Source organism: Lissotriton helveticus, chromosome 1_1, assembly GCF_964261635.1.
Source record: "Lissotriton helveticus chromosome 1_1, aLisHel1.1, whole genome shotgun sequence".
Taxonomy (NCBI): Eukaryota; Metazoa; Chordata; class Amphibia; order Caudata; family Salamandridae; genus Lissotriton; species Lissotriton helveticus.
The window spans coordinates 363,753,306-363,778,393 of NC_136057.1; the positions used below are offsets into that span (position 1 = coordinate 363,753,306).

At 47.5% G+C, this 25,088-nt stretch overlaps 1 protein-coding gene across 2 annotated transcripts in view; it reads right to left on the reverse strand.

Moving 5' to 3' along the window:
* IL17RA (interleukin 17 receptor A) overlaps positions 1–25,088 on the reverse strand; it is a 264,599-nt gene that overhangs the window by 45,464 nt on the left and 194,047 nt on the right. For both annotated transcript variants that reach the window (XM_078673656.1, XM_078673657.1), the window contains one exon: positions 19,583–19,746. In XM_078673656.1, coding sequence (XP_078529782.1) covers positions 19,583–19,746 — 164 coding nt within the window. The remainder of the gene's footprint in view (positions 1–19,582; positions 19,747–25,088) is intronic.

Here is a 25,088-nt window from a genome sequence, read left to right on the forward strand (position 1 = left end):
CACTCACTGCAACATGACCAGACAAAGGGGCCTATTATGATTGCGGTTTTTTCGCATCCTCCGGGCCGGCGGAAGTCACCGCCGGCCCGGAGGATGCGGAAAAACCGCAGCGGACCCACCAAAGACCCACCGCCACATTAGGATGGCTGGTGGGTCCTGGTTTCCGTCTGCAGATTTTCCGCCGTGGTTGGCTTACAACCGCGGCGGAAAAGCTCTAATATGGTGGCGGTGTCTCCCAGACACCGTCCGCCATATTAGGAAGGGCTTTAAAAAATGCTTTTCCGCAGCGGGTTTTCCGCCGTGGAAATGCATGTGTAACTTCACTGCGGGGGCCCGTTGCGGGCCCCCTAGGTGAAGGGGGGTTGGGAGTGCACATGGGGGGTACCTATGGTACCCTCCTGCATTTGTATGCAGAAATCGGCAGGCACCGCACGGTGCCTGCCGCTTTCTGCATACAAATGTAATGTATGCATTTTTACCATTGCGGCGGATGCAGCTTCAAGCCGCACCCGCCGCAATGGTAAAAATAGAGGATGTGACCGCCAGGGTGGCGGTCACATCCTAATTGCACAGGAGGGAACTCCACAGGCAATGCGGAGGTTCCCTCCTGCTCTATGGTGGCGGACGGACTCAGGTCCGTCCGCCATCATAATCGCCCCCAAAGTGTTCAGGATCGCACACATCCCACTAGCACTTCCCACACAACAGATTTCCAACCAACTCTCCCAGGGGTGGCTCCTCCACTAGGGCGGAGGAGCATCTCCCCACTGCTTTCTCTCAGTGCGGGAAGCAGAAACATAAAATAGTAATAACTTTCAGTTATTACCATTTTATGTGTAGTTTCGGTTGGGCGGGAATGCTCTGCGAGCAGGGCAGGGGATGAGTGGTGTGACCACTCCTGAGTGAGCAAATACTGTTTGGTCGGACCTTTGGGGCTGCCCAAACCAGTCATGCGCACTCTGCCTTTCTCCATGCAGGCTGCAATGCACCCTGCATGGAGATCATGGCATCCCCATACGCCCCTGGCTGGGCGGCATCTCGACGGAGAGGTAAGTTTACTTTTTAATGTATTTTTTTATTATTGAATTAACCCCAGGCCCCCCCCCCCCACTCGCGACCCTCCCTTCCCTCTGCGACCCCCCCTTCCAGCCCACCCGCGAGCCATACCGGCAGCGACTGAACTCTCCAACCAAACAGGGCAGGCTCTGTAGGGGCACACTGGAATGGAATTGTGGAAGAACCCAAATGTGGACCTCTCATCCTTATTAACTCAAATGATAACTGCAGAAGCAAAAACGATTTGAAATAACATGACCCTCATATACTCCAGGGACCTCAGCAATTGTTCCAACATATTATGGTTAATCAACAACCATTTCCCTACTGGATGTTTCACATTAAACGTCAACCATTTATAAAAGATTGGAATCACATATCCATTAATCAACCAACAACACATTGGGAAATTAAATAAATTCATGAATAAATGTTCTTTGGAGATGCACACAATATATGAATGATTTATTCTACAGTAAATCAACTGATGTATGCCCACAGTCCCCTATTGAGAAAAAATAATGCCTGCAATGCTAGTCTTTAATAATGTACCCATAACAAGTCATCTTACATTGCAAAGTATTTGTTTGTTCATTACAAAATATAAAAAAACAAGCTTTTTCTTCTATCCAGCAAGAAGGGGGGGGTTAAGATAAGTACATGTAACAAAATAACAGAGTATGGCGCTGGATATAATTAGCACAAGAGACTATGTATAATTTCAATTGGAGAGTCTTTGTCAAGGGGAATGCCGCTGCCCGCGTCCCACGCAGGGGGACATTGACAGGGCAGCTCCCTAGTGGCCATTAGTCGGAGCTCCCCGCCCTGTATCCAGGGCGTGGAGGGGAGACTTGAAGGCTCCCTGCCCCTCTCCGGGTCGGCATGACGCACGGCCAGGGGAGGGCTTACCTATGGGGGCATGCCTGCAACTTAAGCCCCGGCTGCCCCTGGCTCTGCCTCTGTTCCGGTTTGCCCTGGCTCTGCCTCTGTTCCGGTTTTCCGCCTGCCCGAGCGCTGCCGTCGTCGTCGTCGAGTTTTAGGTATGTGCCACGCTCTTGCCTCTCCCGCCTGGCCCGTCCCTGGGATAAGTCCAGGTTGTACAGGGCCCTGTGGTAGGATACCACAGGAGGGGGGAAGACGTGGCTGGTCGGCTGAATGTTGCGTGTGGGCGGGCAGGGCTCTGGCGGGCCGTGGGTGCGATGGGTCTCTGTACCGGCCGTCCGGGCCGCGTGTTTTGCTTGCCCCATGCAGCGGAGCACCCCTCCCCCCCCCCATGTACCATGCACCACCGCACTCGTCGCGCCGCTGGGGTCCGCATGTGAGCCTTTATCCCGATTGTGCGGCACGCGGAGCGGCATTGGGGGGGTAAGCATGGGTTATGTGTGCAATTTTCCCCGTCCGCTTCCCGGCCACGGTGCGGTCCCCGCCATTTTGCTTGTGGGGCTGCTCCCAAATCGTGTGGTATCTGGGCGAGCCTGCCACGAAAGTAGTCGCTGTGGCCGGGGAGTGAGCAGAAAGCTTGTGTGTCCGCTCTCCCGCCTGTGGTGTAGGGCTGGGACAGGGCGGCCCACGTGGCTTACCGTGAACCGGGCCGGTGCGCTCGCGGTCAATGGCGGCCGGCACGGGTGTGGTTACGCGACCGTGTAATGAGAACATCCAAGGGTGGGCGCAGTGCTTACACCTGCACCTAGGTGCTGTAAACAAATCCCTGGGGGTTCGCAGCACTTCTCCGGGGTGAATATCAAAGTGCTTCCATGTATACTGCAACGTTGCCTGATGCGGCATGATTCCGAGTCCTTACTTCGGACTGGGATGTAGTCTCCCCATATGTAGTGGATTGGGCGGTAGTTAACAGTGATTTCCGCTAACAACTTTGAAAGAGGAGTTGGCCTACCGGCTAGGGCGCTCAACCTCAGGCCCTGGAGCGAACCGGGTTCGAGGCCCAGCTGGGACGCCGAAGATTCGATAATCTGGGAAATCACTTCTCCTCCCCGTGCATATTAAATGAAGGGGTGCCTGCAGGTGACTAAATTGGTAATAGGCACAGCGCCAGGACACGTGATCCGATCTTAGGTCTAATTTGCGCGATATATTTTAAACGAACCCGGACAGAGCACGCGTTTAATCTTGGCAAATCACTTCTCCTCCCCGGGCATAAGAAAATGAATCGGTGCCTGTAGGTGACTGAATTGGTAATAGGCACAGTGCTATGACACTCGATTGAACATATTAGGTCTAGTTCGCGCTGTATATTTAAAACGCAGCAAAACGTACCCGGTCAGAGCACGCGTTTGAAGCAGCTCAAAGGCTGGAGCGCTCGCTTGACATTCGAGAGGTAGCGAGATCGATGCCCGCATTCTCCTTTCTAACAATCTTATCCCCGTGCCAAATATAATGAATGGGTGTGTAGCGTAACGAATGAGATTCAAAGCGCCATGACATTCGATTCAGTTGAGGTCAAATTTGCGCCATAAAATACTGTGCAAACAGACCCCCTTTCAGAGCACAAGGTTGGTTGGGATCAACGGTAAGCGCACGCTTAGCTGCGACAGATACAGGCAGGGTTGTGGTCACAGGCCCAGCGGAGTAGTGGCGGTAGGCTGCACACTTTCAACGCAAGCTTGCGTAAATACACAATGGCAGCCCTACGGCAAGGAAACACGTGCAATCCGAATATACTACATAATGGAAAACTGTTCTAACCCGCTGCATCCTTGTAGGCGCAGGGCACTGCTGGTCACTAGTAAAGCAAATATTTATTGCCCTAAATAAAATTAAAACAACGTAGGCGGTGCGCAGCACCCGCACCTACGCAGTAGAACAGTAGACAGGCAGGAGGGGGTGTTTTCAAAAACGCCTGATGCGTTTACGAGTTATAAGCCCCGCATATCAGCCTTCCATTCTTCAGAGGTCTGGACACCAAATACCAATACATTGCTTATATTAAAGCCTGGTATTGACCACTGAGGGTTGGTAGCGGGCTCTACGCATGAAATGGCCCGGGGTGTATTGGAGGCGCACGCGTTCAGCTATGACTCACCTTGGTAGGCGCGTAATTTCACTGCAAGGTATATAGTTTAAGTGCAATCAGCTATAATATCCCACCCCACCTGGAATATACGTTGAAGCTTCCTGGGCCATGTCACGCAGTTTGTGATCGGTGCACGCCTCCAAGGGGGCTGGCGGGCAAGCATCATGTTCGGGCACTAAGGATGGGAGTGGGCTTGGTTAGTTTTACCCTGTCATTTCAGGTCAGTCTTCACAGAAGGTTGGAAAAGAACGGCCAGTCCGACAGTCAGCAACCACAAGTAGAGAACCAGGTATAAGGCGCGGTACGGTGACTAGGGGACACGGGGTGGGTGGGGCCTGGTGCGAGATTTCTGGGTGCAGTCATGGTGCGGTCAAACCAGGGTTGCGCACGACTCACGTACTTTTTCTCCCGTAGGGACCCGCAAGGGCAGAAGCCAACCAGGATGAGGGACTCGGGACCCCCTTTCCGCTTTTCACCCACGGGCCTGGTGTAGACGACCCGGCCATGCCGCAAGAGGTGTTGTGGGCTGAATTCTTGCCCGTGGCCAAGGCGAAGGAACCAGTGTGGGTGCAAGGATTTATCGAGTGCGTAGGCAAGAGGACTCGGGCGTTGTAGTTGCCTACCCACCGGATGACGCGGCGGGACCTTCGAGCCAAGAGTTGTGGAGGTCCAAACGTAACCGGAAGCAAACCTGCAAAGACTTCCCGGCCGAGGCACCGCGATCGAAGACGAAACTGATGAAACCGACGCAACAGCCCCCCGTCACGCAGGCCCCCGAGCCTGCGAGGGCACCAGTGGTGGTGCAGGACTCGGCCACAGGCCTAACTGACTTGGCCCAAATGGGTAAGGCGATGGACCAAATGCTGGTGCTAATGTCAGTTTTTCAAAAAGGTTTGGATGATATGGCGGCGGTACCACAGGTATTGCCACCTGCCCCCGCAGCAGCGGCCATCGGTGCTGCAGGTGTGGGCTCACCAAGGGGCGCCGGCTGCCGCAACGTCTGGGGCAGGGTCCACTGCAACTAGTATGCCAGCCACAGTATCCTCTGCTCCTGCCGCGGCCTCAACCGTAGGGCTGTCTGCCCAGCCCAGTCGCACAGCATCACCCAGCGCCAGCGCAGCAAACTCAATTGTGGCAACTGAGGTGGTGCCCGCCCAGCCCAGTGCCACGGCATTGCACTGCGCCAGCGTAGCAAACACAAATGTTACAGCGGAGGTGGTACAGCCCGGCCCGACCGGGGCCACTCCCGTTCAGGGTGAGATAGTAAAGGGGGCCGCAGGAGGGGTACCGCGACCAATAGTCATCCCTGGCTTCAGGCCGTTGTTCATTAAGCCGTTGTTCATTAGGATGGCAGGTACCGCAGGCAGCGAAAGAAGGGATATGGAGACGAGAATACATTGATATCTTGACATTATTGATGCATGGAACGGCAGGTGCTGACACTAGAAAGATGGGGGGGAAGGATAATGAGAAAAAGACCGGGTATCAGCGTTGGCCTGAGAAATCGTTAGAGAATTGGACAGAGGCATTCAACATCTTAGCTGCAGTAGCAGTACAGAAAGAACCTGACCAAAGTGAGGCCTTGATGGAATACGCAAGCACCATCCAACATGAAGCAAGACATTCAGGGGGGATGGGTTGGTTCTACTACGATCTAGATTTTTGCAAGAGAATGGCCATATGCCCAGAGTTAGAGTGGGACCAGAAGGAGATACAACTCTGGATCAAGCACATGTGCAGGACCAATAGTGAAAAGAAGGACACAACATACAAAGCGCAGGGCGAGGTAGAAAGCAAGAAGTGGGAGCAATTTCCTAGACGGCCCTTCAAGCAGTCCTTTCGTGGGGGTCGAGGGAGGGGCCAAAACGTTTTAATTCTGGGACATGCAGACTGTTCAATGGAGGGGTGTGCACCTGGGGCAGGGCTTGCAAGTTCACGCACAGCTGTAGCAAATGCGGCGCCCATCATGCAGCTTTCTCCTGCACAACCAGCCATGGTTTGCCGCCCAGGCCAACAGACCAGACGCTCCGCACCAGTGAGGGTAGCATTACGGGCCAGACCTACACGATGACTGACAACAGTGCCCCCCCCACTTTTGATAGGCAGGAACAGTCTCCTGCAAACAACAAAGGTCCTTCCCCCATCATCATGCAGAACATCCTCCCACTAATCAGGTCTTATCCCCTTGTGAAGGAAAAAGTGCTACTAGCAGAAGGTTTTTTGGACGGGTTCAGGATACCATAAAAAGGTCTCCTGGGTTGTAGGGATGCGTTAAACCTTAAATCAGCCAGAGAACTGCCTCTAGTGGTCAGCGAGAAGATTAGGAAGGAGTTGGCCCTAGGGAGGGTGGCGGGCCCATTCCCCCCGCCCCCATGAGCACTTTTTGGTGTCACCACTGGGAGTGGTGCCAAAAAAGCAGCCAGGAGCATATTGACTGATACATCACTTGTCCTACCCTGGGGGTAACTCCGTGAACCATTGGCTGGATGAAGGGGCTTGTTCTTTGTCTTATTGTTCACTTGACATGGCTATAGACATGGTCAAGAGGACTGGGAAGGGGGCATGGCTGGCCAAGGCAGACATCAAATCCGCGTTCCGCCTCCTGCCTGTGCATCCATCCAGTCAACACCTGCTAGGATTTAAGTGGGGAGGCAATTTCTTCTTTGACCGCTGCATGCCGATGGGATGTGCTGTCTCTTGCGCTTATTTTGAAGCTTTCAGCTCCTTTCTTCAGTGGGCCCTTTCTACCACCCATGGCATAACACAAGTGACACACTACCTGGATGACTTTCTGTTTGTCGGCCAGGTAGGGACTGAGGAGTGCGCAGATGGTTTGCGGGCCTTTGAGACGATGACGGGACACCTCGGGGTGCCCCTTGCCCCGGGTAAGACTTAGGGTCTGGCTCAGGTCCTGACTTTTTTGGGCAGAGAAGTGTTGCGACTGGGGATGAAGTTGTTTTCATCTACAAGAACCAAACAGGGGAGCGTCTGTTGTATATGGCAGGCTAAAATCTTGCTTATAATTTTGGAGTCTGTGTTTAAAACCACTAGTGGGCTGCAACCAGGTTTGTGGGATCGTTTTCTGATTTTAGCAGTAAGACTAATATGGCCTCTTGAAGAGTAGCTGGGCGATGCCCCAAATTAAGCGCTGCTTTGTACAGTTTAACAAGTTTCATGTAAGGTAACTTGCAAAGTCTTGTAAAACTATTGGGACACCATTGGTTCTGGAAGTCTTACCCGTGGCCCAATCAGTGATTACTGCTTTGATTTCTTGGCTAGCGATCAGCATGTCTACCTCCTCTCATGCCTTCAGGGACGGCTCGGGGGTTGGGGCCACCCCCTAAGAAAGCCCAGATGATATCTTTAGGAACTTTAGGGTGGACAGTATAGAGCTCTAGTAAAAGTAATACATGCCTAGTGAATGTCCTGTTGTGAGTAAAGCGGGGAGACATCCTGGCTGCGAAGGGACGTTACTGGGGTTTGTCTGGCCTCCCTGTTAACCAGCCACGCCAAGAGATTTCCAGACCTGTCCTCCTCTGAATGCATCCAGGCAGCGTGGGCTGTATAATCGAAACAGTGCAATTGTTCCACCAACACGAGATGGGGTCTAAGTGTCAGGTCTTCGGCAACCTTCCTTTAGATGTCTACACAAGTCTTTTCAACCCTATCCAGCTCAAGAGTTAAAGAATGTTGCTCGCACAGGATAGTATGATACACATTCCACTAATAGCTACATTAAAGGCCTCCCATTCTGTAGCCACTTCCGTAGCCAAGGAGGGTATAGACCCATTGTTGTGTTCCAAGTATTCAGCTATGCGGCCAGTGAGTGAACCCCTAAATGCCAGCTAATCCAAGGGAGGAAAAAGAGGGACAAGGGGGGGCTGAGCATTCAATCCTGTTCAGGCGGTCAGTGAACTAAAAGGGGAATAACGTAGTACAGTTCAATCCCCAGGTTATAGATGCGCCGCACGCCTTCCAAGGACCACTGAATACCTCAGGAGAGAAGGCTTCGACCTTTGGGAACCCTGGGAAGGGGAGGGTGCGACAGTCCAGCAATGTGTCCATGACGCATTTCAAGTAGTCCTATACGACCCATGAGATATGTGACCATTTCGCTGAATTGGAGGGAGGCGCTGTAAAAAACCGAACTGATCTGAGTTGAGGGGGCATAAATGCAGCCCACGGTGCTCATGTAAAGCACTCCGATACCTTTGGGTAGAGTTTGTGCTCTATAAAACTGCAACAATGATGAGGAATGACCTGCCTAAACTGGCCTCCCACAGGACAAACCTACCCTTTGTTTTCCAATTTTTTTTTAGAGTTTCATATAGTGCGAACTAGACCCGAGACGTCGGGTATCAGAGCACTTTACATAGCATCAGTTTCGTTACATGAGGACACATTCATGTTTTTGTTAGGCACCGGGAGATGAAGTGATTTGCCCGGAATCACAGGATGTTGAGCATCGTTGCAGAGACTCGAACATGGTTCCCCAGCTTCAAGGTCGACCGCTCTAGCGTAAGGCTACATCCTCTCCCCTTGGAATAAGGGGTTCTTGCTCTAATCCAGATCAGGGTCCTCCTGGCATAAGCAGAGTAGTTCGCTGTGCGAACTTGTGTTGCAAGAAGTGTTGCAACACAAGGAAAAATGAGAAACCCACCCTTTATATACCTCCTGAACAGAAAGTTGCATCAGAAAACTGCTGCTGCCATCTTGGATTCGTAAAAGGGCCAAGGACCTCAAGGAATGGTCTCTATATTGCTTTGGGGGAAACAATATTCAGAGTTCCTTCACAGGAATTCTGAGAAGAAGGAGGAAGACTATGATGTCCACTGTCATGGCCTCCAAGGAGAGGACCTCCAGAGGCCACACCAGCGGGCCAGCCACCATGAAGGAATGCCCTTTGGCTTGTGTGGCCGCCCATTGGCAGAACTACTAACCTGCAGGTAAGAGGTGCACGTTCCGTTAAATACAGCGGGATGCGAGGGAAGTCATCGGGATGGGTTGAGGGTCGCAAAGCAGCCCCCACTGTAAACACAAAGAGGAGCCCAGCGTTTCCCTTTGGGGCAATCCGCGGGAAGGGGGTATCGCCTAGCGAAGGTATGGTTAGGCCCCCGACAACTGTGGATCTCTAATCAGAGAATCGCTCAAGGATTGTGTGTGGAGTGTACCTAAATGCCCACCTAGGGCCTCTGAACTGACCCTGTGTCAGAGAGCACTATTCCTCCTGACAAGTGTCTATGGAGAGCCTAACAGAGGTAATGTACAAGTCAGGGAAACGCTATGAGAAACCCTGCAGCAATCCACAAGTTAAAGGAGGTTGTCAGTCATTTGAGGGGTGACTGGGGGTGGATGTGCCCAGCACACAGGAAGAAGAGTCAATGTCATTGGAGGCCTCAGAAGTGGAACTTGGGACACCTGAGAGTTCTCAGAAGGTAGCTCCCACCCACCACTGCAGACAGCCTGACGCTATTGACCTGCTCCTGGGAAAGAACCACAGAGGAGCCGAGCTCACACCCCGCAGTCCCCAAAGGCGCCAACGGCAATGCAACCAGTCTTGGGCATGGTCTGACTGTGAGGGTGTGCCACGGCTCTCTGGACAATCTCAAATGAACGTAGGGTCCTCAAAAAAGTGGGCTTTCTGATCCACCATCACTATAAGTTTTGCAGAGAACAGTTGTGTGTATTTACCCCCCATGTGTTGCAATATTTTCTTTATTCGCCTTGAAAGGAGGCACTCTGGTGCTGAACCGCTAGCATGTAGTCAGGGAAAATCAAAATGCAGTGGTTGTCTCTTGCGGCTCCGAGGGAGGCTGTTATCGCTATGCGACTGCGTTTCATCCAATTTAAATACCTACACAGGGCCTATTACACGAGGGAGAGATTGCATATGGCTGGTCTGATTGCCTCCCCTGACTGTCTGAGATGTGGCCGAGAGGTGGGCACGTTCATACACACGGTATGGTCCTGCGGGGCATTGGAAAGATACTGGAAGCGAGTTTGGGATTGTTTGGATGAGGTGCTGGGTTGGTCACTCCCCCGTACACCACAGCTGGGCCTCTTACATGTTTTGGAGCAAGTGGGGGGCAACATCTATAAAAGACAACTACTACTCCTGGGCCTCGTAGTGGCTAAAAGGGACGTGGCCCGTGCTTGGAAAAGCCCTCGAGCTCCCCCGCTTGAGGCTTGGAAACAGGGTTTGGACTACTCTATGGGTCTAGAACGTCCGGTGTTTGAAGCCCGGGACTGCCCCAGAAAGCACTACAAAATTTGGAAAAGGTGGGCGGATTATAGGGGGCTGTGGCTGGAGCCGCCCATGCAACAAGTAGACACTAGTGAACAAATGCTAGGTGAACCAGGGCGTGGGTAGGAGTGTATTGCCTTTTTTTTGGTTTCATATGGATTACTTCACCAGAGGTGATGGACATCGTGTACGGGGCTAGGGGGGGAACCGGGTGGGGGGTAGTTCTTACGGGATGGGGGATTGAGGGCTGTTTGAAAATGTTGATTGATGCTGATGTCTATATTGATTGCTTATCTCTGTATTTTGATCTTATGCTCACGACCCCTCCGGTGTTCGGAGTACCGTGGATTCCTCGCAATCTTCCATACCATAACAATAAAATTTGTTCTGAAAAAAAAATGCAGTGGTTGTCTTTCAGGATGGGGTATAGTATAGTTGTCTTGCTTCTTTGAAGATAGCATATTGGTCCTTGAGTGAAGCATTCTGTCCAATTTGGGTTTAGTGGAGTTCCCACCAGCAGGGCAGTGGGCCGACATCTGGTGGGCTAGCTCTGATTGGGTAACACGTTTTACCGGCTATCTATGGTATTCCTGCAGTAGATTCACATCTATCATCACAGCATTTACCTACACTCCCAGGGAAATGTGGGATGGTAAAAGATAATATCCTGTGTCCTAGATCTACCACATACCACCAAATCTCTCTTAACCTAAATTTCACAGCTTCCATCTTGCTGTGAAGTCCAGTGAATACTTCTGCACCAGCCTTTTAGTGGGAATTTTAAGGAGATAGGTTTTCAGTGATCTCAAACAAATTACAGCAGAGAAAACCTGGGGAAATATCAGATGAAGGATCTCAAGACAAAACAAAACAGGGTTTGTCCGAGTCTACTATGCAAATGCATGTATAAAGAGGTGTGGGTCATGGTCATTTCTATTGTTAGCCACATATGAAAGAGAATGTCTAATGCTCTGAAGAAAGTAGTATACCAAAAGAGTGACATCGTCACTCAGAATTTCATCAATGCACTCTACCCACTAGGCTTAAAAACACAAAAATTGGGGTTGGCTGTTGTTAAGATACAAAACTAAATAGGAACTGAGCTCATTCATGTATAGATGCTTGAGCATGGAGGAATACAAAATATTAAAGTGATAGTATTTTTTCAGGAGTACTTTTCTTGTCATGCGTGTTCACACAAGTAACTCTAAATGAGTTAAAAAGTAGGGTGATCAGGATGACATCACATGCTGAGGCATGATGAGGTTTCTGTGCAACATGAAGTGTTTTGGGCTGAATAGAGCTAAATAAAATGACTTCAAGGTTTATATTTTTTAAAGACTCAAGAGTCTGGTTCACATCAGACTTTTCATCGGCAAGAAGGGCAGGTCGTCGATAATAGGACTGCATAAGAGTTTCTCTTTTGATGGGTCTGAGTTTGGAAAGAACAAGACTTAATGACTATGTGATAGAATACAAGAAGAGGGTGAAACCCTTAAAATGTAAAAAGAGGAGACAAGGAGAGAGCGAGAGATATAGAGCAGTGGCTCATAAGGCAAACTACAGTGGGGAAGTTCATGAATGATGAAAGTTCAAAAGCACATACAGCAAAGGTAAGACTGTAAAAGTAACAAGACTTTGTTGTTACAATGATAAACATCTTGACATGAGATGTTAAAGGGATCAGTGTAGTGGAAAAAAGGAAATTAATTGAGGAATCACTTCTAATTTTGATATAATGGGTTATCCACATGCTGATACTACTCAAAAAAGCACTTGCCAGACTTGGAAGCTTTAGAAATTCCATACTGATTGCTTGGGCCAACAGGTGATTGCCAAGGACAACAGGAGGAATACATCACTGACTGTTTAAAGCATTTGTGTTCCAAACATACATCGATATACTACCTTTTAGGATTCATCTCTACAAACTGATTCCCGGGAAAGCATATTTTTTAATTTAGAGTGACTTAAATTCCCTGCAAGCCCATCTGTTAATATGCACTTGCAATAATCATAGTTCAGGATGTCAGAAGAAAGAAACTCTTGGAACAAATTACATAATGTAAGCTGAACGACTGTTCGTGCTGGGAACATGGTGATACACCATACTGTTAGTTCCACTGTAAGACACACTCCTATTATTCTCAAACTGATTTACTTTGGATTCCTATTTCATCAGTATTTGAAAGTGGCAGAACAGTTCATGCTCGTGTTATGATTAACCTGGATGATGTACCTCACATTCAATGTAGGAGGTGTTTGTTAGGGCTCTACTTCATAACAGGGAATCACTCTGGTTCTCGCGAGCAAATATTACAAAATAGTAGAATACAGAAAAAGATTTGACTCACCTAGCTTTGGTTTAGGAGGCCTTCAAAACTTTTTTTAATGGAACATATCCCAAGCTTTATGAATGGTCACAGAAGTCAGGACAGCAATAAGTAATTATTATTTATGAAGGCAAAAACTAATGGTTCAGTAAAATCAAAATCTCCTGCGAGGCAGCTAGGAATAAAGTCATTGCTTATAAATATGGTGAAAGACTCGGCAAGACAGCAGCATTACAGCTAAAAGAAAAAGGCGCGACCCTCTCAACTGGAAACATTTTGCCTCTGTTGCACTAGAAAGGACATATTTGAATGATTTTTCAGTGCAGTCTGCACAAAATTGAACATATGCAATATTGCCATCGACTATGGCCTTGTAAAAATCATAAAATATACCAAATAAATCTAGACTTCTATCCTGAAGCCGTTATTGGCATTCTTGTGGAGGGAGACGGAATTTCAAATGGGAAAAAAGCAAATGAGACATTCTTTAGAAAATGTGCTAAATCTCCATCTTTTCATTCTTTAGCAGTTAAAATATTTTCTAAACTTCTTGAAAATAATATAAATAAATATATTTCATCGCTGATTAACTATTGTCAACATTGTTTTACGCCTAGGAGGGACACCAACACAGATATTATCTTGATCCGTATTACTTGCTGTCCTTTCATTAGATGGCGAAAAGGCATTTGGTATAGTTTGTGGATGTTTCTCTGGGATTTACCCGGCAAACCTGGAGACAGATTACACTAGTAGATACATGCACTTTTAGCAGATTCTGTTGCTTATTTGTGAGACTTGCTACATTTATGGGTAATTTCAGGGATGCCCTCTTTACCATCTACATTTGCACTGCCCACATAACCAGTCGTGTCTCTATTGTGGTAAATAAATACACCCCTCTCTTTGATAGGCAGAATTCTAAGACTAAGGCTGATCTTTATTCTGCAGGCATCTTTGTTTACAAAGATATCCTGATGTCTACTTTAAACAAGAGAATTTAAGGAGATTAATAAGATCACAACCACAATTTGGCCTTCAAGTTTGATACAAGCATGATGCCAAAAGACAGTTGTTCATTTGGGTGTGGTCCTTTACCGGTGTATCAGAGTGTTAATTCATTAATCAGGTTGATCAGCTGGTGACATCTAATTATGATAGTCTACTGAAAAGATATATGGCATTAGTGAGAACTGGTAGCGGCTAACAGGATCTCTTGTTGAGAAGTGAAAGATCATTAAATGGGCATCCCAACAAAATTTTTCAGATTTGTACAAGCCCCCGAGTTGTTAAAAAAGAGCTGAAAAATCTAGCATTGGACTGAACAAACATGATGTGTTTTGGCACTTCTGTAAAGACCCCTACATACGATGGATGGCCACATGAGTTAGAGAGCATTACTTGCAATCTAGAACTGCACACTACCGAAGAATAATAATAATAATAATAATCCACATTTGTAAAGCACACAATCACCCGTAAGGGTCTCTAGGCGCTGGGGGCCGTCGGGAAGATTAAGCGAGCTATTGCCCAGAGTCACATGGTGCTGGGCTAACCTGCCGCCGGAGCCGGGGATCGAACCCTGATCCCCAGATTCCAGTGTCAGTCGCCCTGGCCGCGGCGCCACACCTCTCAGAAGAAGATTGGTGTCGTTGTGAAAACACACTAAAGCAGACTTTGCCACGCACTCTACTTATTAGCAATGGTGCAGAGCAGGAATACCGACAGAGAAATATCGAGAGACATAAATATCGCCGCAAAAATATCGTGGGGAAGAAATATCGACATCAAAAATATTGTTGACAGGGGGCGGGGCTTCGCGGGCGAAGATGGTGGACGCAGCCTTTTAGAGCTCCCACCGGCCCGACATCCATCCGACGACCTAGCTTTGTCGCCCACACCCGGAGTAATTGTACCGGACAGCGAGGGGTATCATCCGGTGTGGAGCGCGGCGTTCCCGAGCCCTCAGAAGCGGCGAACGACACGGTAGCGGCCTGCGGCCTGGTCCCGGCGAGTGCAGCCGGGGCCTCCATTTTGGCGCCCTCCGGACGGAAGATCCTTGAGCGGGCCGGCCGCGCCAACCTGTGCTTCTGGCCTGGTGCCTCTGGGTGGCAGCGGAGCGGTGAGCGGCTCATCGGCGCTGTCCCTGTGGCGAACAGTGCTGTGGAACCGCCTACAGAAGGCTGCGGTCTACACGAGAGCAGAGAGGCCGGGACTTCGAGTTTGGTGACACCCGGTGGTGTTCGGTGGCGGCCTGGCGGCGACACGGACAGACTAGCGGTGCAGTGCCCCTGAGACGTGCCCCTAGATACGGAACCGGACATAGCGCTGCAGCAGTTTGGTGGGCAGCCAGAAGATCCCGCGGGCGTGTCGCCTGAGCCCCGGGTGGCCCTGCGGCGGTGCTGGCAGACCGTAAGTGACTCCGGGGGCCCCTACAGAGCATGTGAAGAGCAGGGAAGAGGGGCCACGACCTGCACTGCGGCACCAGGGGGATCCCCAGTGCGACTGAGCAGTGAGGGGGCCCCTTGTAGTCGGGGTGGCCTGGAGTGGGGACACGACGCCCCCCCTGCGGAGCGGCGGCTGGACCAGGGGCCCTGCAGCGCAGGAACGGGATCCAGCTGGAGCCACACAGTGCACCTTAGCCGGGAGGGTGGAACGGCGTAAGGCCCCGGGGTACCCCGCAGCAAACGACGACAACGGTGTGAAGGAGTTGTGACCCCGGGGCGGGAGAGATCCTTGTGTGGCATACCCTGCGCCGATCTTGGTGGGGCCACCGATTTGCAGACAACAGCCTCCCAGTGCGCTTCGAACATGACCAGGGGCGGAGGGGGCAGCGGGCCGGCCAAGCAGGGGCCCATTGATAAATTTACCGGGCCGAGTGGGGGACCCGGAGCATCAGGAGGCGGTCAGGGTTCGGGCCGGACAATGCAGCGCTCATGGCAGCGATCACACAATCCAGAGATATGTTGGACGTCAAGATTGGAACGGTTGGGGCAGATGTGACCCTGTTGCGCCAGGACCTGCGCAATGCTGTGTCGCGAATCACAGAGGCGGAATCCAGAATCTCAGTTGTTGAAGACGACATGGGGGCCCTAAAGCAGAAACTGGCGGCAGTGGAAACCATCCAGAAAGGTCTTGCGCTCCGAGTGGAGGATGCCGAAGGGCGGGCGCGCAGGAATAACCTTCGCTTTGTGGGTTTTCCCGAAGGATGTGAGAAGGGGAATATGGAACGCTTCTTGTCCCAATGGCTGGAGAGCTGGCTCCCTCCGGATGATCTATCGCGCTGCTTTGTGATAGAACGCGCACATAGGGCCTTAACGCAGAAGCCGCTTGTGGGGGAGCGGCCACGGCCGGTGATAGCTAAAATTCTGAACTTCCATGATAGAGACACTATTTTACGAGAGGCAAGGGCAAAGGACTCTCTCCTATTTGAAAGTCAGAAGATCATGATTTTTCCGGACTACACCAGAATAGTGCAACAACAACGACACTCCTTTTTAGCAGCCAAGGCGAAATTGCGAGGTCTGAAGATCCAATACTCTCTACTATATCCGGCCCGCCTACGGGTAGTGTTCCAGTCACGGACCCACTTCTTTGATACTCCGGAGGCGGTCTTCGAATGGACAGATGAGACGGTGAGGGTCAGGCCGCATGCCCAGCCGGGCCTGAACCCGGGTCGGTCGAGGGAACCATCGCAGGAGCGAGACGACCGGAATGTCCGGGGCAAGAGGAACAGAAGATCTCGGTCGCGGAAGCGCTCCTCTTCCCGCAGTGGAAAACAGGACGGTGAACCTGCTGACTCTGCCCAATCCGGGAACGATCATTGAGAGGCATCGAAGGAGAGAGACTGTTTGCAGATACCACAGGTTCCCACTGGGAGGAGGTGCATAGCTGTGCCTTGCTGAGCTGACCATTGGACACTGAGCGTATGGCCGCCACTCGCTGTATGTTCTGATGACTGTGTGGGGCGGCGGGGTGGGGTTCGGGGTGCTTTTATGCAGGGGCCCCTTGCCTCCTACACAGGTGGGAGTTGGCGGGGGGGGGATCTTTTGGTTGAGTGGGTAGTTGGGATCCATTGGTATGGTTGGCCTTGGGCGCTCTGTTTTGGGCCCGAGGTTGCCCATGCCACGACAGATACTTCAAAGTTCTCTGAGGCATAGGGGTGGGGGGTGGGGGAAGGGGGAAGGGAGTTGAGTGGACTGTTTGGGGGGGAGTGGAGGGGAGGTAGGGGGTGGTTGATGGGGGGTGCACGTGATCTGGTTTGACTGGGTTCTGGAATGGTGTATGGAGCTGCTTGTCAGAGGTGCTGGGCTGGGATCTTCCCCGTACTCACCGCTTGGGCCTTCTCCATGTACTGGAGGGTGTGGGAGGGAATATCTATAAACGTCACCTTTTGTTACTGGGTCTGGTTGTGGCCAAGCGGGACTTGGCGCGAGCATGGAAAAATGAGCGAGCCCCCCCACTGTGCGCATGGAAGGCTGGACTAGACTATTTTATGGGGTTAGAGCGTCCAGTGTTTGAAGCCAGAGGTTGCCCCCGCAAACACTATAAAATTTGGAAACGATGGGCCGACTATAGGGATTTGACTCTGGAGCCTCCAGCAGAACCTGACGACGGTCTGGACTTGGACATTGGACCTCAGGCCTAGGGAGGCGCATGGTGCCTGGCATGATGCACATTGTTACGGGAGGCTTACTGTGATCACGTGCACTGGGTTAGGGAGGGATAAGGGGTGGGTAGAAGGGTTGTTGGGTGGCTGTGGGAGGCGGCGGGAGTTTGGGGTGACTCGTGCCCTTTTCTTCTTTATTTGTTTATTGATTGGGTATACAAGATGCTGAGCCATTTGTTGTTATTTGGCAGTGATCTCCTGACTGTGGAGAGCTGTGTATATGCCTTGACCTGATCAATTAATAAAAAATTTGTTGTGAAAAAAAAATATTGTTGACAAGAATATCGACTGACAGGTAAGTAATATCGATGTAAAAAATATCAACGTCTTAAATATCGTTTTAAAAAAAAAGTTGACAAAATCATCAACTTATTAATAATGTTATGTATTTTAGTGTTTTTAATGAGAATGGTTTGTCATTTTATTACATGTTTTAAAATGTTACTAGTTATTAATTTATTTTAAGTTTATTTTGTGTTTTTAGTTCTGTAATGGGTTGTGGGTTTATTGGGGAATAGAGTGGGAACTAATTTAATTATTTAGCTTTAAATAATTATTTATAGTAGTTAATATTTTTTTTAATTGAATTTTGTGTTTTTAATTCCGTAGCGGGTTGTGGTTTTATAGGGGAATAGGGTGGGAGGTAATTTAATTATATAAAATGCATTGAATAATTAATGTGTTAATTGATTAATTAATAATTGTTTGATAATTAGTTGTTAATTAATTGTAATTAATCAATTAATAATTAATTATGTTATTTGTTTAATTAATTTTAGGTGTGTGTTGTGGTGTTTATATGTGTAAATGGTGTGAAGGGTGGTAAGTAAATAATTTTTTATTGATTAATTATTAAATATTTTGAAATTATTTCCATTATTAATTAGTAATTACATTTGTGTAATTAATTTTGGGTGTGTGTTGTGGATATTGTAGTGTCAATTAATGTGTAATTAATGATTTTGTATTATCTTTGTTAATAATAATATATTTTAATATTGGAAGTTAAATTAAATAAAAATGTTGATGTTTTTGTTTTTTATTGTTGTAGGATCCAGCACTTTCCCTACTGCTGCACTCACTGGAGTGGGAATAGTAATTTTTACCCCTGTAGTATCCAGCGCTTTCCCTACTGTTGCACTTACTGTAGTGGGAATAGTAATTTTTACCCCCTCGCTATCCATTTTCACAACTATTGTGTTTATTATGTTATTAAATGTATGTTTTATTCTTTTTTTAATAGTTTAATGTGTTAATTAAATATAGAATATTTTATTTAATTTTGAAATATTTATATATGTGTATATTTTATTTTTATAAAACTTTAAAAAGTTTATATATTAAAGAAAGATAATAGTTAATAAATATATTTAAGTAAATATATGTATATGTCCACATTTTTTGTGTTTATATTCATTAAATTAAGTTTATTAGTTATGATTAGTTAAAATATATATTAAATTTAATTCTTGTTAATATTAATATTATTTAATTAATTTTATTTAAGTTATGTCATTTTTTAAAGTCGATATTGTTCACTTCTATATTTTTTACATCGATATATTTGTGTCGATATTATTGTACTTACCTGTTTATGTATAGAGAGTCGATATTTTTGTTATCAATATTTTTACATCAATCCTATTTTTTTAATCGATATTGTTAACATCGATATTTTAACATGGAACCATAAGCAACACTCACCATAAAATTTAGTGATCAGAGAGTAGTTTGGTTGTAAAGTCTACAACTCTCTAAAAAGTGCTCTTGTTAAAATGGCTGATGGGGCTGGCACAGTGAGTGTGCCTTCTTTGCCTAGTTTCTTTCTTCTCTTCAGGAATTGATTCGTTCAGTACCAGAGGATCTTTTTTCATTGTAATGAAGTACTGCTCACTGGCAGAAAGTCTGCACTACTTGAATAAATTTCTGTGACATTATATATTCATCTTTTAAAGTTACACTTTTAGAGCGACACACAATTATAGTTTAAATGTAGGATCAAACACACTAACTATTATACCTAAATTGCGCTGAAAAGATCGCATTTGTTCCAAATAACATCAGTAATAAAATATCCCACTACCTGTACACTTTACCTCCTTCATTCAAAATCAATTAAAATGAAAGACTGAAAGAGAATCTAAAGAACATTTGATTCGTCCTTCATTATGAAAGTTGAAGTCCAATACACCCAGAAGGCTCAAGCGAAAGAAATGTGAGGCATAGGAGGAAGGCTGGTTTTACACTACCTGTGAGACAACCTGAGAAACCCTCTTGCAAGATACTTCAGAAGAAGGGCTGTAGCTGTTTACGAGGACATGATATGTAGAACTGAGGTTAGAAGAGCTGAAGGATACAACCAGATTTGACCGCTGCTGCACATCCACAGCAATATTTGGCTTCCATGTGTTACCTGCAGAGAGAGGAATAAACCATGAAGTCAGCAAGATCTTTTTATTCTGAAAGAGAAGCAAGCTAAAAAGAACAAAACCTGATGTTCTCCGCGAACAGCAATAACAAATTCATTGAGCAATGCACAATAAAATAAAATAAAAGGAGAACAGTAAAATTGTAGAGAGCCTGAATATAGAGATTTGTATTATCATTTGGGTAGGATCTGTCTCTGACAAAAATTAGGAGTAGTAATAAAATACAGGTAGGTGTCCATGACAAGTGCTGATAAAGGTTATTAAGGGTATTGAAAGGAAAATGCTACTTACCCAGTATGCATCTGTTCTAGGCATACAGAACTGTAGAAGTCTTTCCAGTCACAAGGTAGGTGACTCTTCCTTTCGGAGATAGTGTGCATGGGCGTGGACTCCATTGTTAAATTGTTTTCCCGCAGAGGGTGATAATGGAGTTAGTAAGAGTAGTAAAGGAGATGTCCATGAATGCATGAATCTAAGTAAGATGTTACTGCAACAGGTATAGGTACCCCGGGGAGGCGGGTGGGCGCATATGACTCTACAGCTCTATATGCCAAGAACAGATGCATACTGGGTAAGTAGCATTTTCCGTTCAAGGCATATGAGCTGTAGATCATATGCTGTGCATAGATTACAGAGCAGTTATCGCCCAAAGCGGTGGCTAACCTGTAGCTGTTGCAGTGGTCTGAAATAGTCTATGTAAAACTGCTTGGCCCACAGTAGCTTGCTGTCTTGCTAACAAATCTACACAATAGTGTTTTGTGAATGTGTGAGGTGTAGACCATGTTGCAGCTTTGCATATGTCATCTATGGGTATATTTACTAAGAATGCCATAGAAGCCCCCAGTTTGCGTGTAGAGTGTGCTCTAGGGGGAACTGTTACATTTCGTTTTGCTTTTTCATAGCATAATTAAATGCACTTGACTATCCACCTTGCAATACCTGATATTTATATGGAATTGCCTTTGTGTGGTGGAGCAAAAGCGACAAAGAGTGGATTCGTGTTAGGGAAAGAGTCTGTCCTTTCTATCTAATAAAGCAATGCTTTCTTCACATCTAATGTGTGTAGGAAACATTCTGCCACTGAATCTGGTTGAGGGAAGAACATGAATGCAGAAATGACTTTAGGAAGGAATTTAGGATTGGTCCGAATAACCACTTTATTTTGGTGTATTTGTAAAAAGGGTTCTTCTATAGTTAATGCCTGAAGCTCACCCACTCTTCTGAGTGATCTAATAGCAATGAGGAAGGCAACTTTCCATGTGAGAAATTACAGTTCACATCTGTGCAATGGCTCAAAGGGTAGACCCATTAGTCTGGTGAGAACAATGTGGAGATTCCACGCTGGAGCATTTGGATGTCTCAGGGGAAGGACTATTTTGAGTCCCTCCATAAAGGCTTTGATAACAGGCACTCTAAAGAGAGATAGATGCTGTCTATTTTGGAGGTATGCAGTGATTGCATCCAAATGTCAGTGTATGGATGTGTACGCTATTTGGAACGTTGTAGATGTAACAAATAACATATAATGTTTTGAACAGAAGCATCAAGAGGGTTGATGTGGTTGTTAGTCCAGTATATCACAAACCGTTTCCACTTTGCTGCATAGCAGGCTCTTGTAGTAGGATGTCTAGCCTCTTTGATAATATTCATGCAGTCTGGCTGTAGATTAAGGTAGCCAAATTCTAGGACTTCAGGTGCCAGATCACCAGGTTGAGTTGACTGGAGTCTGGATGTACTATGTCTTCATGGTCCTGTGTGCGGAGATTGGGTGTAAGATGAAGTTTTTGATGAGAACTACTGACAGTTCCAACAAGGTTGTGAACCAGGTTTGACGTGCCCACGTGGGAGCAACTAGGATTAGTGTCAGGGATGCTTGTTTGAGTTTCCGAACCACTAATGGAAGGAGTGGGAGAGGTGGAAAGTGTAAACAAATATCCCTGACCAATTCATCCATAGTGCATTGCCCTTGGACAATGGGTGTGGATACCTGGACGCAAAGTCTGGGCATTTTGCACTGAGCGATCCAGATCTGGCAAGCCCCACATTTGAAAGAATGGGAGGAGAACTTGAGGGTGTAGTTACCATTAGTGGATTTGTTGTGTCTGACGACTGAACAGATCTGCCATCTGATTGTTTACTCCCGGAAGGTGTTCCTCTAAGAGATACATTCTGTGATGTATGGCCTATTTCCAGATGGTCTGTGCTAGCTGCGACAGCTGGAGAGAGTGCGTCCCCCCTTTTTTTGTATGTAGTACATCGCTGTCATGTTGTCTGTACGAATCAAGACAGTCTTACCTACTAGATGAACTTGAAACATTTTCAGTGCCAGAAAAATTGCTAGCAACTCTAGATGATTTATATGAAGTTGTTTCTGCTGCAAGCTCCACATGCCCTGAAATGTGTGGGTTTGGAGATGCTCTCCAACCTGTTAGTGATGCGTCTGCTGTCAGTACTATCTGTGGAACCGGGTCGCTGAAGGGCCGCCCTTTTAAACGGTTTTGTGTGATCCACCACTGCAAGGAGTGATGGGTGCGGCTGTCTACCAACACTAGATGTGATAACAGACCCTAAGCATGGTTCCACTGACATGCTAAGCATTCCTGTAGGGGACGGATTTGAAGTCTTGTGTAAGGGACTATTAGAATGCAAGACACCATCATTCCCAGTAACTGCATGAATACACAAGCTGGTAAAGAGTGTTGAGGCTGAAACTGAATCAGCAGGGCTTCAATATTCTGGACTCTGGCTGGAGTTGGGTATGCTAGAGCTTTTTGTGTGTCTATAGTAGAAGCTAGATATGCTTGAGTTGTGGACATTTGGAGATGGGATTTGGACAGATTTACTGTGATCCTAGCTCGTGGCCTAATTGCACAGTTTTTTGTGTGTGGTGTAGACAGCTATCATGCGAGCTGGCCTTTATGAGCCAGTCAACTAAGTATGGGAAGACGTGAACATGTTGTCTTCTTAAATGGGCTGCGACTACTGCCAAGCATTTTGTAAAAACCCTGGGTGCGGTGGTCACTCCGAATGGGAGGACTTTGAATTGATAATGCTGACCTGCTACCACAAACCTGAGGTATTTGCGGTGCGCAGGGGGTATTGGGATATGAAAATGAGCGTACTTTAAATCCAGAGAGGAGAGAAAGTCACCTTGCTGAAGGAGCGGAAGCACTTGTTGGAGTATTACCATATGAAAGTGGGCCAACTGAATGTATAGATTTAGCTCTCTGAGGTCTAATATAGGCCTGAGAGAGCTGTCCTTTTTGGGAATTAGAAAATAGAGGGAGTACACCCTTGCTCCCTTGTATGGTAAAGTGACTGTTGCAGAGATGTGCAATAGAACCAAAGAGAGACCCTCTTGCTTAAGAAGGGTGAGATGTTCTTGTGACATGAGGTGTGACCATGGAGGAATGTTCAGTGGAGTGCTCGTAAGCTCAAGCAGTAACCAAATTGGATCATTGTAGAACCCATTTGTCTAATGTAATTGTATTCCACATGGGTAGAAATTGGGAAAGACGTCTCCCCAACAGGAGTGGAAGGATTGGGGGTATCAAAAGGAAGTCCTCGTATATTACAGAGAGCCTGGCCGAAATTATCGGTGGAAGAATGGACTCATGCCCTAGAACAAATGGCCCCTGTAGCAGAATCAGATCCATTAGTAGCAGACTTAAACTTTCAGAATTGGCTTAATGACTCCCTGAATGTAGTATTGCCCCTCAAAAAGATCACAAAAAAAGTAGTACTTTCAAATCACCGTGGTACATCACCGAACTGAGAGACCTTAGAAAAAGCTGTAACGTATCTGGAGGAAGGATTGGGCAGTCAACAGTAAAGCCTCCTATCAGGCTGCACTGAGACTATATAAAGCAGCACGACAGAAAACTCAGGCGTCCTTTTTTGAGGATAAAATTAACCTTTCGGCCAACTCTTCCAAGGAGACTTTTAAAATTGTGAAGCAACTGCTTAAAACACCCATCCCAGCTACCAATCAGGATTGCACGGAAGCTAGATGTGACCTGTTAGCAGAGTACTTTGATATCAAGGTACAATGAATACTTGATAGCTTACCACAGACTGTCCCCACTGCAGGTGATGAAGCCTCCCTGGCCCCGATCACTGCCCCCCGGCTGGATGCCCTTAGACGCATCACTAAGGATGATTTTTGTAACACGCTTTCTGCAGTGAAGAGTAGCTCTCCATCCGACCCGGCGCCCATCTACATCCTCAAACAAGCAGCAGATACCATTGCCCCCCTCGCAACGGAGTTGTTAAATTCCTCTTTTTCCAACGGGGTGGTTCCACCCAGCTGGAAACAAGCCAGAATCAAGACACTGCTAAAAAAGCCGGGCCTAGATACAGCTGACTTAGCCAATTTTCGCCCGATCTCTTTGTTACCTGGTCTGGGAAAAATTGCTGAAAAGATTGTTAATCAGCAGCTCTCGGGGTTCTTGGAAAGTAATGGCCTGTTGAGTGACTCGCAAATGGGCTTTCGCCCAGGACAGGGCACCGACACAGCCCTTATAGTTGTGGCTGAGGAGGCAAGATGCATCTTAGATTCAGGGGGCTCGGCAGTTTTGATCCTCCTGGATCTAAGCGCTGCATTCGACACGGTGGACCACAAAATACTAGTCCACCGTCTTGCTAGATTGGGGATTGCAGGATCAGCTCTGGGATGGCTGGAATCCTTTTTGGATAAACGAACGTTTAGGATCTGGGAAAATGGCGTCATGTCCAAATCTACTCCCCTCCAGTGTGGAGTTCCCCAGGGCTCTTCCTTGAGCCCTACCTTGTTCAACGTGTATATGGCCCCACTGGAGGAGGTAGTAGCCCCTTTCGGGATCAAATCCGTCACCTACGCAGATGACACCCAACTAGTCGTCTCGCTGATGCAACAAGTGGGATGTTCGGATAACCTCTCGGCCTGCCTCACTGAAATCTTCTCTTGGATGACCAGTTCAAAGCTCAAACTGAACGGGGCAAAAACCGAGCTCCTTATTTTGGGCCACCAATTTACATCCTTGCTTAAAGCCTTTTGGCCGCCCTGCATGGGCGAGTTGCCCCCACCGAAAGAAAAAATCAAAAGCCTAGGGGTTTGGTTTGAGCCTGAACTAACCTTTAGGTCACATGCCCAGAAAGTCGCGGGCGTATGTTTCGGCCTGCTCCGGACAGTGCGGAAAGTTCTTTCACTGTTACCCTTTCAATCCAGGAGATTATTGATCCAGGGATTAATTCTGTCCAGATTGGACTACAGTAACGCGCTATTCCTGGCAGCACCAGAAGCTACCATTAACACCTTACAACGGGTGCAAAATGCTGCTGCCAGGAT